Source organism: Nannobrachium achirus (genome assembly GCF_963921795.1).
Source record: "Nannobrachium achirus genome assembly, chromosome: 22".
NCBI lineage: Eukaryota > Metazoa > Chordata > Actinopteri > Myctophiformes > Myctophidae > Nannobrachium > Nannobrachium achirus.
In genome coordinates, this window is record NC_137829.1 from 16,131,602 (window position 1) to 16,146,519 (window position 14,918).

The 14,918-nt window shown below is 43.4% G+C and overlaps 1 protein-coding gene across 1 annotated transcript in view; it reads right to left on the bottom strand.

The window, feature by feature from the left end:
• Window positions 1-14,707, bottom strand: part of plekhm3 (pleckstrin homology domain containing, family M, member 3) — a gene marked incomplete at its 3' end in the record, with an annotated part of 76,852 nt that extends 62,145 nt beyond the window's left edge. The window contains exons 1-3 of the mRNA XM_080752713.1: window positions 14,545-14,707; window positions 13,972-14,456; window positions 13,230-13,401 (exon numbers count right to left, since the gene is read on the bottom strand). Of these exons, the coding sequence (XP_080608839.1) occupies window positions 13,230-13,401; window positions 13,972-14,337 (538 nt within the window). The 5' untranslated portion in view covers window positions 14,338-14,456; window positions 14,545-14,707. The remainder of the gene's footprint in view (window positions 1-13,229; window positions 13,402-13,971; window positions 14,457-14,544) is intronic.
• Window positions 14,708-14,918: the final 211 nt, after the last annotated feature.

Here is a 14,918-nt window from a genome sequence, read left to right on the forward strand (position 1 = left end):
GGGTGCCACAGCTGTGAAAGTCCTCCTGGATCGTCCTGGTGCCCAAGAAGACCCGTCCCTCTGTCCTCAACGACTACAGACAAGTTGCATTGACTTCACAGGTCATGAAGGTCTTTGAGCGGCTGGTACTGAACCAACTGAGACCGAAAGTTAGTGAACATCTGGACCCCCTTCAGTTTGCTTATCAGGCTAACATCGGGGTCGACGACACCATCACCTACATGCTCAACAAGGCCCTCACCCACCTCGAGGATCTGTGCTGCACAGTCAGAATCATGTTTTTTTTACTTCTCCAGTGCCTTCAACGCTATGCAACCTCTTCTGCTTGCGGAGATTATTCTTTTATTGTGATATCTTTTCTGACACTTTATGTATATATTCTTTTTTTTTTTATTGTTCCTTGCCTTTTTTTTTTACTCTTTTTTTCTTTTTCTTACTTCTCTGTAACTTGTAACCTTAAAACTGCTGTGCTGCCTCTGGGCAACTGATTTTCCCCCTTGGGACAATAAAGGAAAGAAGGAAGGTATCTACCTACCTACCTATCTATCTATCTAATATCTGAGTGCCAACGCGCATTTCCTTCCTAGTCTTGCGTTGTGAAATGGAGATACATTACATTTACAGAACTACAACTAATGGGGCCAAATGTGTCTCTAACCTTGTTTGTAGTGCTACAGTATGCATTTACAGTGCAATCTTGACAGGTGTAAATGGGACCCATAAATTGGTAAGCCATCAACGAATGCACAGGCAGGCCAACACCAAAGTGCTGTACTGTACATCAGAAGTGGAGAGTAACAAAGTACATTTACTTTAGTTAGAGACTGTAGAAAAAAAAGCTTGTTTTGACCAATAACGCAATCTGGGAAAAGAATCTGAGATGAATTGATTTTTCTAAATCTGATACAATTAAGCCGGATGGGGAGAAAATTGGAGATTACGTACTTTCCGGTTATATCTGTTAGTGCTGGGCGATTCTTGCTCAAATGAGAATCTGGATTTTCCTCCACAAGAATCTAGATCACGATTCTCACAGGATTTTTGAGGGCGTAAAATGAAACCAAATAAGGGTCCATTTGATTTTTGATATAAAAAAAAAACAATAATAAAGAAAGAAATAACTTTTATTTTGAAGTCTGCCGACCGGGAAAAAACACTCTTATTTTGAAGTCCACTGACGAACAGTGGTGCTTTGGTGACGTTTCATTCATTTATTGTCATTTTTTTCATTTCATTCATGTCATTTATTGACGTCACGTCCACACATGCCTCTAGATGTGTGCGTGTGCCTATATGTGCGCATGGAGCAAATAGAAAATACTGCGCTGCAGTAGAGTAACAAAAAGTTTGCTTTGAACGAATCTCAATTTTTTTTCTACTGGGAAAGAACACTTGATTGATATCTGACTGCGTGCATGTATGTGTGTGCTGTGGGAGAAAAAAAGAGAGAGAGAGAGAGAGAGGAGACACAGCAACAGAGGCACAGAGCGTGGACTGTTGCCCAAATGTTTTTATTTCCCTGCCACAGTGTCATGACGTCATAGAATCGTTGTAATGTGATTTCATTAGAAATTAGATCGCATAGGAGTCTGAATGGAAATCGTGATCCATTTTCGATTAATCGCCCAGCACTAGTCTCACTGTAACGACCCCCCTTGCTCCTTCCACCCTCCACTCCATAGCATGGAAAGTCCATAGTCTGCATACAGCACAAAGCTGCCAGGAGCGTCACAGAAAAAGTGAAACCAAGAGCATTTTGAATGAACTTGTCCGGAAGGATTTATTATTACTTGTCCCGGGCAACAGAACAAGCCTTAAGCCCTTTGCACACAGGACAGTTGCGTTTTTTTCGTTTGCGGCATGAATAAAACGCATTGGATTTGGTGTGCAAGGCTGTGCGGAATCGGCGCTGCGGATCCAAAAAGGAGTCATAAAAGGAGTGATGAGTTTTTTACCGCATGCAACAAGACGCACGAATCGAACTGGGTTCGATCGAGAAAAAAACGCACGGCGGCAGCCACTCGTCGCACGGCTAATTCGGAGCCGGTGTGCATGAGGTCATAGAGAATCATTGTTTTCTTTTCAAAAAATTATATTGTCCGTTTTATCCGTGCGGTTAAACGCGCCTGTGTGCAAAGGGCTTTAATGTCATGCCCCGTACATCAATGGCGGTGATTGTGTTAAGTAACATTTAGAGATACTGTTACTTTAGTATTTCCATTTTCTTATAGAAGAAAACTTTAGTTAGTTACAAGTTACTTGGTAGATTTTGATTACAAAACATTACAACATAACCACTACAACATAACCACTTAAACCCTATTTTATAATTTAGCTCACAACTGAGCTTGAAGATCAGCTATTTTTGGACACATTTTGGAAAAAAATTACTTGCGCTTGTAATAAGTCTATTTTACGTAGCAGAATTGCTACTTTTACTTACCTGTAAGTAAAAATCGACCACTGAGTAGGCAAAGTGTACACCAAACCCTCATCTTACATTCTAGAGGTGATTTTCCCTAACTGAAACAAATGGAAAACACCCACGAAAATTAGCCTAAATGGCAGACAAGGCATCTCCTTGCCTTTTTTTGTTCATTATATTAGCTCTTAAGTGGGAACGAGCCGTGCTAAATCCTATGTGGCAGGTGGTGACTCCGGTGCGGCCGGAGCAAATGTCTCATCAATCTTATACAAACACAGCAGTAGGACAGTTGTCACCACAAGTCTCCGACTTTGCATGTTAACAAACCTTTTGTTTAAGCTGCTAATGAATATGCAAACGAGGTTTAGGCCCAAACGAAGGGTGCCTGATTGGCGGTCTTCATGCTTGGAGGGAGTCGAGATAAGAATTAGTTTTGTGCCTCTGTGCGTGCCGGTGTGTTGTGTGTCTTGAGAGAAACTACTGCATTCAATTAGCCTTCATCTCTACTTATACTCCAGACAAGAACCACACGCGCACACACACACACACACACACGATTGTTCAGGTATTTGAGTGATATTGATCTGTGGCATATTCATCGGCGGACAGAACAGTGAACAATGTTTGTTTGTTTCAGTATATTTGTATATTTTTTTATTTGAAAACGTTAAACAGTGTACTGTAACCTTGAATCACTTCGAAAAATGTTTGAGTCAAAGTTTTTTTTTGCCACTTTTATCCATGTTTTATTCCTTGTAAACCTTTGTACGTCATGAGAGATGTTAATTGTTGCGATCTGTACTACCGATGTAGATCCTTTCCTCGACTGTTATTTTTGTTCTTATATCTGGATTTTATCTTGCCATTGTTAAGCACTTTGTAAACCTGTTTCGGAAAACGCTTTATACATAAAGATCACGATCATATTAGTTTATTATTAAAAAAGACCTGCCCGCACACGCGCACACACACACATAGGGCTGTCAAGATTATGACATTTTATATGCCGATTGATTGTCAATCAAATAATTGCGATGAGCATGTAGATCTGCTATGTCCACTATTTTTGACTTTTACAAAAATGTCGGAACATTTTTCAACATGGAAACGATTATGACGATTATGGTGATTATGTCAAATAATCACGATTAGACGATTAAGTAATACTTCTGACAGCCCTACACACACACACACACACACACACACACACACACACACACACACACACACACACACACACACACACACACACACACACACACACACACACACACACACACACACACACACACACACACACACACACACACAGCCTCTCGCTGTAAGTAACGTGCGCAAACTGTGCATGTACAATTAGGCATCCAACTACAACAGATACAGTATTTCAGCCACTCTGTCCAAAGTCAACTCTCCATAAACTCTCTGCACTACAGCTGGTGGCCTCAGTTCCAGGATCGGTTACGCCTGATTTCAGTGGTAACCAACCACATTGACTCCAGTACTGTGCTCGAGTACAATTTAAGGTACTTTTTTACTTCTACTTCATTACATCATAGATGCAAACATTGTGCTTTTTACTGCACTCAATGTGACTTTGCAGATTTAGATTTACAAAACCTACATGAACCAATAAAGCCCCATTTTAACATTCTGTCTATTCGAAAAAGCTCACAGCTTGTGGATCGGCTATTTTGAAAACGTTTTCACAAATGTGAAACGGTACTGCATACCGATTACTTTTATTGTAGGTAGTGGAGGTATATTTTATAAGCAAACCAAACAGCCGATCAACAACATGCTACACGCTCACAACGCACTGCATCAAGTGAGTTTGTAGATCTGCTATTTTTGGGGCGTACGACGCCGACACCGTCGTCCGACTGAGTATAAGCAAGGTTGTGGCAGGCAGGCGGCCACACCCAATACTCAGATAGCCAATCAAAACATCCCACAGTGTTTTACTGCTCTGGCTCTGTCACGGACTATCAGACTCCCTCAGTTTCCTTGGACAAACACACACACGCACGCACGCACGCACGCACGCAAGCAAGCACGCACGCACGCACAGACACGCACACATTTGTATTAGTATACTTGTGAGGACACCAACATTTTAGGATGGCTTTTTGCAATATCAACACACTGACTCCCCCACTAACCCCGGAAGCAAAGTTTTAAATAAAGTATTTCTTGTCCGAACACAATTGGTCCGTGTTCGGGGGAGGGAAGCCAGACAGGGAGGGTGCATGTATTCCTATGGGCTGGGGCGGCACCTGTCAGCAGGAGTGTTGGGCAGGAGGAGTAGGACGAAGGCTCTGCGTCTTCCTGGTGGGGGTTCCTCACTGGCAGGTGAGTCAGTAGGATACAACAGCAGTGACAACACAGAAATGTGTGTGGGGAGGAATCAATTGGTATAACGACTAAATTGGGGCAAAAAAGGAGGGGGGGGGGGCTCGGTGGTGTAGTTGGTAGCGCTGTCGCCTCACAGCTAGAAGGTCCTGGGTTCGATTCATGCCAGGGGATGCTGTGGGCGCTTGGGGCGTGTTCTCTCCTCCACGTCATCAGCGCCCACACCTTTTCTGTGTGGAGTAAAGTTTGCATGTTCTCCCTGTGTCTCCTAGGGTAGATACCCTCACAAAAACATGCAGTAATCCTGGTCTCTATAATGCCTCCCCCTGGCCAGCCGGCGCGCGGAGGGGAAAGGAACTGGTTGGAATAACGTGTTCCTTCCACGCACTACGTCCAAACCGGGGAAATCCCCCCTTGTCAGGTGAAAAGAAGCAACTTGGACTCCTCATGCACTGAAGGAAGCATGAGGTCAGTCCTTTGTCTCCCCAGGCGCGGCATAGCCTCGTACCCGAAGTTGGTCGTTTACTAGGCTAGGCGCGGCAGAGGGAGAGCAAAGACCAGGATTACATAGGCAATTGGCACTGGGTGAAAAAATGGGTTACAAAATCGTGGGATAAAAATTATATATATATAAAAAAAGGATTTCTATAGCACACATGCACACATTTTCAGAATGGAAAAAAGCAGATCTACAAGCTCATAGCAAGGCACGAGGTGACGTGCTATTAGCTTGTATATCTGCTATTTTTGAATAGCCAAAGAAATCTAAAATGACAGATGCCTTCCCGGTTTTAATGGGTTAGACCTTGAATCAAAATCTGAAAATAGCCGATCAGCAAGCTTGCATAATTCGAACCCAAACCCCTTATCCTAACCCCACCCTGAATCTGTTTTGTAATTGTAACTTTAAAAATATATATTTGTTACGTGCACACGCACACACACACACACACACACACACACCAAAACTCAAGACATTTTCCATTTCCACTGGTGACATTTAAAAGACTAAGTGGAACACCGAAGGTCAGAGGAGTTGCATGTTAAAATCATAGACACGCGGTGAGGTCAGGACCAAAATAGACAGCCGTTTGAGAGAAGAAAAGCAGTCCAGTACATCCTTAAAGTGTCGTTTAGACATTTATACCCCATGTACTTCGTTGACCGGAGTTCCCCAGGGGTCTTTACTTGGTCTCCTCCTTTTTTTCCCCTCTAAAAACAATCCCATCACCGAAAATAGCTGTAGATCTTTCTATTTTCACAGAATTTCACCCCCAGAATAGAGGACCATAGGGTTCATGTGGTACCTAGACACAGTCACAGGCACTGCAGAGTTGAAGCCAGTCAAAAAAAACTGTGAAAGATCTCAATCCACCTGTAGACTGCCTCTTCCTTATCTGAGTAATTGCCCTCTTCTAGCGCCACCATCAGGCCGATTTTTGCAAAACACATTTTTGGACACTGCTTCGACAGATTTTGGCCTAAAATCCACGCAAAGCGCTACACACTATCTCTAAAGTCATGTCATCATCATGGATCTGTCCCATTTCCCATATTCCCTCCTGATTGGCTACAATTGCCTTCTAAAGTTTGTGTATGCGACGTGACGGTCGCTTATCTCCCGATTCGGGAGTCTTACTGGTGTATATCAGAGGGCATCACAATATGCTGCCTCTAACAATGTATTCTTAAATTACACATTACAAGGAGGTATTGTTTTTATCAATGTAGGTCTTTGTTTCCCAAACCTGCTACATCATTTGACATTGTCCAAGGAAGCTGCTTTGGGCCACTATCTTTTCCCACTGTTTACCCAAGTCGACCTCTGCCCTGGGTCACTAGAACGCATTTGTGGTATACTGACAATTCCCTATAACCCCCATTGTTTGTTAAAATATGTCACACGTTTATTCTTATTTTTCAATCAAAATCCATTATCCTGGGGCAGAGCATTTGCCAAAAAATAGCCGATCTACAAGTTGTAGATTGGTTATTTTTTGGCAAAGACATTTTATAGAGGGTGAAAATTAGACATCAAGCACGTATATTATAAGTACCTTTTACCAATTATAGAGGGTTTAAATATATGTACCGATATAGGGTACCGGATATGAAGCTCGGCAAATAAAAGGAGAATTGATCCCAGTGCAAGCCAAGGAGGACGATATCACAATAAATTAAATCTCCACAATACGATTATCTTGAGTGTTTTTATCACGATAAACAATAATATCGCTTATCGTCCCATCCCTATACAATACATCGGTACATGGCAGTGTCATATACCAAAAGGTGTAAAGACTAAATGAGGCTTCAGTGTGTACCTGGGGCTTAATGCACTGGCGTCTTCAACCCTAGGGGGTCCTCAGAGTTATTACAGGAGGGCCGCCAATTTTTGGGTGAAAGGATTTTTGTTTTTGTTTTTACATTATCCACTTGAACCCTAGCATCCCTATTCTAGCCTAACATTAGCCAAACATAGCAGATCTACAAGCACACAACGCCTCACGTTACGAGGCATCCATCAAAAAATCTGGTAAATAAAATAGGATTTGCCTATGGCAGTCAAAGTGTTTAAGTGGTTAAATGTCTGAACTCAACAAAAATAAAATAAAAAAATTACAACAATGATGATAGTGCGTGCTGTCTCAAGTCTATGAAGCCATCTATGAAATCTATGAAAGAGATGAATCTGCAACACAAATGTACACAGTATGTAGTGGAGGGTCCCTGCTTCCTCTCTTTCTCATCTATGGGGTCCCTTGGCCTGAAAAACATTGGAAGACCCCTGCCCTAATGTCTTCAGACAACAATAAATGAGCAAGGCAGCAGGGGAGGCATGAAGGCTGGCAGCTGAAGGTGACCAACCAACACATCCATCACTGTTACACCTGTCACAGTACCGCCGCACCGGAGAAATCTATCATAGAGAACGCTGTGTGTGTGTGTGTGTGTGTGTGTGTGTGTGTGTGTGTGTGTGTGTGTGTGTGTGTGTGTGTGTGTGTTATAGGGGGCACACCACACACGCCAATTCACCAATTTCATCCAATCAGAAGGGAGAACTCATACAGGATACAGGACAAACAAGTGAAATTGGAAGTGATGAAACACACACACACACACACACACACACACACACGTGCACGCACATACAGCACACACGCACAGCACACACGCACACACGCACACACACACACACACACACACACACACACACATACTGGTTTTTATGATTTGTGGGGACCACACTGATGAAAAGGGTGGTCCCCACATGTGATGATTTTAATCATCTCATGTGGGGACCACCCTTTCTAAATGTTATACAGCTATGAAAAAAAATCTGGTATAACAACTATGGCTGTGTTAGCTTATACACGACTTCAAATATCAGAATTGATGAAGTTATTCCCCATGACGTGACTGTGTATACAGATTTTGGTCCCCACAAAACATATAAAGCTACTGAGCACACACACGCACACACACACACACACCATGACCAAAAAACGTGACTTATGGGCCAATGCTAAAAACTTCACAGGCACATCAGAGCAGCTCCTGTGTTGGTTTTTAACAGTTTCCCTCATGGGGACCTGATTTTTGGTCCCCATACCGTACCTGGTCCCCATGACGTGACTGTGTATACAGATTTTGTTCCCCACAAACATACAAAAACCAGTGCACACACACACACACACACACACACACACACACACACACACACACACACACACACACACACACACACACACACACACACACACACACACACACACACACACACACACACACACACACACACACACACACAGAGAGAGAGAGAAATAGCAGATCTACCTGATCTACAAGCTATTTTCAAGAAATGGTTTTAAAGTATAAATTTATGAAATGTCAGTAATCTGCCCTGTGTAGTGTGATTATGAAGCCTAAATGGCAAACAGAAATTAAGTTTGTATTCATATGTTCCAGTCATCAATGTCAAAAACACAATTAAGTCGTTAATCGCAATTATTTGTGTGACAATTAATCATCAGTTTAAATTTGAATCGTGACAGCTTGTGAAGCTCTCTCTTCCTCCGCCAAAAAAAATAGCTGATGAAAGCACAACAATGGACAAACAAAAAGACAGCACATTGTTCCCTGGTTGACACCAGCTAAAAAAAGTGAGTCAGCTCCACTTGATTGACGGCCAAACGGCATTACAGTTGTTTCTGAGCACTGGCGTCAGCATATCAGGTCAGACGATAATGGAATGTTGATGACATTGTAGAGATCTCCGAGCGGGCCCTCAAAGGTCGACAGAAAAACAGACTCTAAAATGCTACGTTCTCAAAAACTGTAATCGCAAGATGTGAGAGTGGATACGGGACATGTGGGAAAACACAATTACTAAACCATTAGTAGACTAAATTATTTCTTTTTCTCTCTCTCTTTTTTTTGAGTAATCAATTATATTTACCTATTTTTCCTCCCAATTTTAGATACTATGCCAATTAATTCTCCTCACTGCTTACCACTGCTGTTGTATCCTACTGCATTGGTTCTCAAAGTGGGGTCTGGGCAGTGTTTTATTGGTCCGGTCACGCGTGTAGACACCGTTCCGTATCTTTTTTTTGCAGTGTCAAGCCTCTCTCACACACACACACACACACACGGACATCCATCGATGTAAAACAACCTTTAAGTTCACACCTCAACGTTCACATACGCTGTAGTGTCACACCAGGGTGATTTAACAAAGGAACAAGCATGTATAGCGATAAACCATTGTCTGTCCCGTTAACTCCTGTAATGTAGGTGTTGTTGTGATGTCATTAAAATGTCACCCCCCCAATACATTGAATCACCAATACAACACTGGGCCTGTGGACCCCCAGCAAAAGTAGTACTCATTTTAATCATCTCATCCATCTATGTTGGCTATTAAAAAATAGCAGATCTACAAGCTCACAGCAAGTCACTTCATGCCACGCTACTCTCACAAATGTTTGGAAGATTTTGAATAGTTTAGAATTATCTTAACACAAATCTTCTCTTCTGCAGGTCCGACACAAAATCCTCAGATGGGAGGGGGGTCCTACAAATACATTTGGCGGTCCTTGACATGAAAAAGGTTGAGAACCACAACAATTTGAGTCATTATGCCAATTATTTCCTCCCATTGCTGCCCTACAGAACGTAAATTAAGCATTCGAGACGTGAGGGTGACTCTGAAGCCCCCCCCCCCCCCCCTCCCCTCCCCAAAAAAGGCCCGACGCCTATTCGCTCACACATTATGCTAATGCTAAATAATCCTGCTAGTATCAGGGGCAGGATAATTGGGCTGCCTCTCCTCTCGCCTCATTTCAGCCCATTTGCTGACAGGATTACAAGGCTATTATCCTTCTATGGGCGACGATCTCCTTAGGTCTTCATGTGGCTAAACACACACACACACACACACACACACACACAAAACAAACTGCACCCAGTTCTTTGACTCAGGCTCGAGTTTGTGTGCATGCGTACGTACGTTTGTTTGTTTGTGTGTGTGTGTGTGTGTGTGTGTGTGTTTGTGCGTGTGTACTAGTACTGCTATACTTGTGTAAGGGATAAATGTACCCACAAGCAGGGGCGTCATAAGGGGGAAAAAGTGGGACTGAGTTACTAGGGCCCAAGGTGGAGGGGCCTTAATTATTTTATACTTTAGCTATTGAAAAATAGCTCACATCACGGCACGAGCCTGTAGATCTGCTATTTTTGAAAAAGTTGTGAAAATGTGTGAAAATCTTTGAATATAGCCTATGTATTTTTTAAGCAAGGGGTCCCTGGAACTAAATATTTTGAGATGGGAGTCTGTGGCCAAATACATGTCATTTTGGGGGTCCTTCACATGAAAAGGTTTGAGCACCACTGACATAGAAACATTTCAAAAACCTTAGAAGGATTCGAAATATTCAAAGACTTGCACACATTTTCAAGATTTTTCAAAAATAGCAGATCCACAAGCTCGCAGCACAGCACTCAGTGCTGCTCTGTGAGCTTGTATACCTGATATTTTTCAATAGTTAAGGCACAAAATAATGTGTAATAATGCATTCCCAGTTCCCCCTATGAAGAACATTCATGGGGGGCCCGCAGTGAATCCTTGTACCCAGGGCCCAGAATTCGGTGCGACACCCCTGCCCACAAGTACAGCAGAATTTGAGAAATAGACGGAGTGTCCTGGTACTCTCAAGAAAAGAAAAATCATGGTTAAAAAACATTTTTAGAGTTATGCTTAGAGTTCAGTTATGTGTGATTTTACTTAAGTTGTCACACATTAAAATAGCTGACCTACAAGCTAACAAGCTAAAAAGAAAAATGGCATTCATAAAACTGGCTTCCTAAAATGTGAATGTTCTCACAAGTATTGCAATACGTGTGTGTGTGTGTGTGTGTGTGTGTGTGTGTGTGTGTGTGTGTGTGTGTGTGTGAGAGTGAGAGAGAGCGCACAGCTGTGTGATTTTAGGTTATCATCCTCATAACAATCATATGTCATTATGTCTCTCTCTGTGTGAGGATGCTTCAGCGGATGAAGGAAATAAGCCCAGCTCCCCTTTTTTATTGAAAACCTCTCAGTCCTGAAGGGAGCTTCTACAACCAACAGGACGACAGCAAGACATTACCATTGCATTTCTAATTGGCCCTTCCGTTCGTTAATGCACACCAGTTTGTTCCCAAACATTTTTGTGTCAAGGACCATCAAATTGACACTGTATGTATTTGGCCGTGATCCCACATTTTAAGAGATTTTGTGCATAGGCTGGGATACAACTGGGGCGGGGTGTCAGGGGGCTAATAGTCTCGCGAGCCAGACTGTTGCCTCCCACTAGGGATAGGATGATATGAACATTTCATATAACGATTATTGTGACAAAAGAAATTATTCTTTTGCCATTATCCTGGGGCGGAACATTTGCCAAAAAAATAGAAGATCTACAAGCTCACAACACTCACAAGCTTGTACATCGGCTATTTTTTGGCAAAGACATTTGATAGAGAGTGAAAAAAAGACTATCAAGTACGTATATTATAAGTACGTTTTACCAATTATAGAGGGTTTAAGTGGTACTGGATATGCAGCTCGGCAAATAAAAGGTGAATTGATCCCAGTGCATGATGGAGGACGATATCACGATAATTTAAATCTCCACGATAAGATTATCGTGAGTGTTTTTTATCATGATAAACGATCGTCCCATGCCTACCTCCCACAACTTTCAAATGCTTCCACCATACAGTCTGGAGCAACGGAAGCTCTGAAAATGATGAGGATAAACCATACGTGACGCCTCATCCCGCTTCCATTTCATCTTTACACTTTACGGTCACACAAATGTGTCCTACAATAAATTAATTAATCAAAGCATATACAGTATAGCTTGCTGCTTGTCAGAAATGAAAATTCTAAAATAAAACGTTAAGTGAACGGAAATGACAAACAGATGACAGCTTCCGTTCTCGGATTTCGGTGTAGCGTAGTTCCAGACAGCATTCGGGAGATTGTGGAATAGTTGCCTGGCTACACGAGACTGGACGGCTATTAACTAGGCATAAGTGTAATGGACATTTAGTGTGATTCTCTTACAAGAGGGTGTGGCACCTCATTGATTCCATGTCAGTGTGCACGACTGAACCAAGTGCCAGTTAGATAAATCTGCTGACTGAGAAAGCCTTAGAGAGCTGAGCGCCTATTAGGCCTGTCACAATTATTACATAATCGGCTACTCGCAATGATTTCAGATAATAGCAAATACTGTAGCAATTATTTTTGCATAATGGTCATAATTGTTTCCATGTTAAAAATGTTCATATATTTTCAAACATTTCCCCCCCCAAAAATGTGGAAACAGCAGCTCTACAAGCTCACAATGTGTCGCATCTCGCTTGTAGATCGGCTATTTACACTTTTACATCGTTATTGGAAAGTATAAAGTTAATAAATATGTCAGCTACTTCTTTGTATATTTCCTGTAAGTTATTTGTCATACAGTATCTGCCCTAACTTACAAGCCTAAAAGCCAAACGAGAGATGTTGATTTTTATTTCGTGTTCCATTGTCCAGCGACAAAAATAAAATATTTCTTTGCAATTATTTGCCATCAGGGCTTTCATTGCGACCCGTCAGGTCGCAGTTATTATGAAAAGCTCCACCGGCTGTCAGTCTGTCTGTCCGTCACGTCACACTTTTGCCCTAGTCATATCTCTGCCACCGTTGGCCCCATCAACGCCAAACTTTGCACACACACTCCTTGGATGGCAAATCACAACCTATGACATTTTCATATATATCCCTACAACACACACACACACACACACACACACACACACACACACACACACACACACACACACACACACACACACACACACACACACACACACACACACACACACACACACACACACACACACACACACACACACAACTGACCTTCTCTGAGGTGGTTGAGGGCCATGTTCTTCAGCGTGTTCCCGTCGATGGTGGGCAGCCCGTTGTCCGTGTAGGCAGAGGGCCGGTAGTTGACGTCCGACCGGGAGCGGTTGTGTCCCTTCTTGAAAGCAGAGTTGGAAGAGGCGGCAGTAGACGAGTTGCTGGTGCAGTCCTTGGTGTAGGGGTGGGCAATATGGAAAAATACAATATCACGATATTTTCCAAAGCTGTATCACGATACAGGATCTTATCGCAATTCCTTTTCATGTTGGTTTTTATGGTTATTTTTCAAGTTACTTAACAGTACAACCACCTACAGTACACGGTAAGAAAAACTAAAATAAAAAGGAGTTACAGACCATTTAGACAAGTGGTCCTCAAAGTGGGGTCCAGGGACTCTCTGGGTTCCTTTTGGGAGGTCTAAATTGACCTTACAAGTATGTAACGCTGAAGGTATACAGATTAAACCAAATGGACCCGTAAGGGTACATTTGGTTTCATTTGTATACTGTCAGAGTTAAGGGGAGACCTTGAAATGTTAAAGTTTGAGAACTACCGATTTAGACCAAAATGCAGGTTTAAATTAATTCTGCAATGAATCTCTGTATTAACAATTAAACAGGATTTATTTTATAATGCTCCCCCTCATTGTATCACAATATATACGATATCTCTGAAAAGGCATATCGTGGAGACATTGTATCGTCTCAACGATATGCATCACCATATCGCCCACCCCTACCTTGGTGTGGGCGGCCAGGTCGTTGGTGGAACGTGCGCGGCTCCTCTTGCCGTAGCGGAGGCCCCCCATGCCCAGCCCCAGCACGGTGAAGGCCGAGGGGGGCTGGTGGTCAGCCCAGGCCAGGCCCAGGGGTCCCACCTCGGGCTGCTCCCTGGCCAGCAGGCCCCACACGCCGCTGGAGCTCAGCTTCCCCAGGGCCACATTGGACGCCTCCTGCAGCTGCTTCTTGGGCTGCCTGGATGGCTGCACGTCCCCCTTGTTGTGGCCCGCGTCCGGACTGCCGCCCAGGCAGTGGATGAAGTCCTCTGTGGCCTCCAAGGCGGGACTTATGTCACCCACGACGTCGAGCCCCTCGAGACCCTCCATGACTGGGGCCGAGCTGGGGTTTCTCCCGGGGCCGGGCTGGAAGTCTTTACTGCCAGACGGATTCACAGGTAGAGTCCAGAATCCCACATAGCGGCATTCAGATGTCCCTTTTGTTCCCTCTGGTGGCAAAAAGCAAAAAGATGGGGATAGGACTGTAGCTCTTGACTATAACGTATGACTATAAGTAATGTAGCTCCCCTTACTGACCTGCCTGAATCCAGTGAAGAGCCTGAGTGATTGTTGATAAATCCAACCGAGACCAGGAACTGTGAGCAGCAGTGGTCTGCAGTCCAAAGGGAGGCCGGCCCTCTGGCTGCTCTTCCCCTCAAGTCAGGGCTCTCATCCAGGGAGAAGCGCTGCTAGTTGCGGGGGAATGCCGTTGTTGGGGGACTTAAGCCAAAACGTGACACACTTCAGCGGCGGGTTGCCAGAAACACTGCCAGAAATGACACCGATTTAGGCAGAACAATTGCTCTACTAAATACACGGGCGGTTGGCTCCAGAACACAGCGAGGGAAGCTGAACTTGGGTAAAGTGGTGAAAGACGGGGAGTCGATATTAAGGATCAGCTAGCCCAGTTC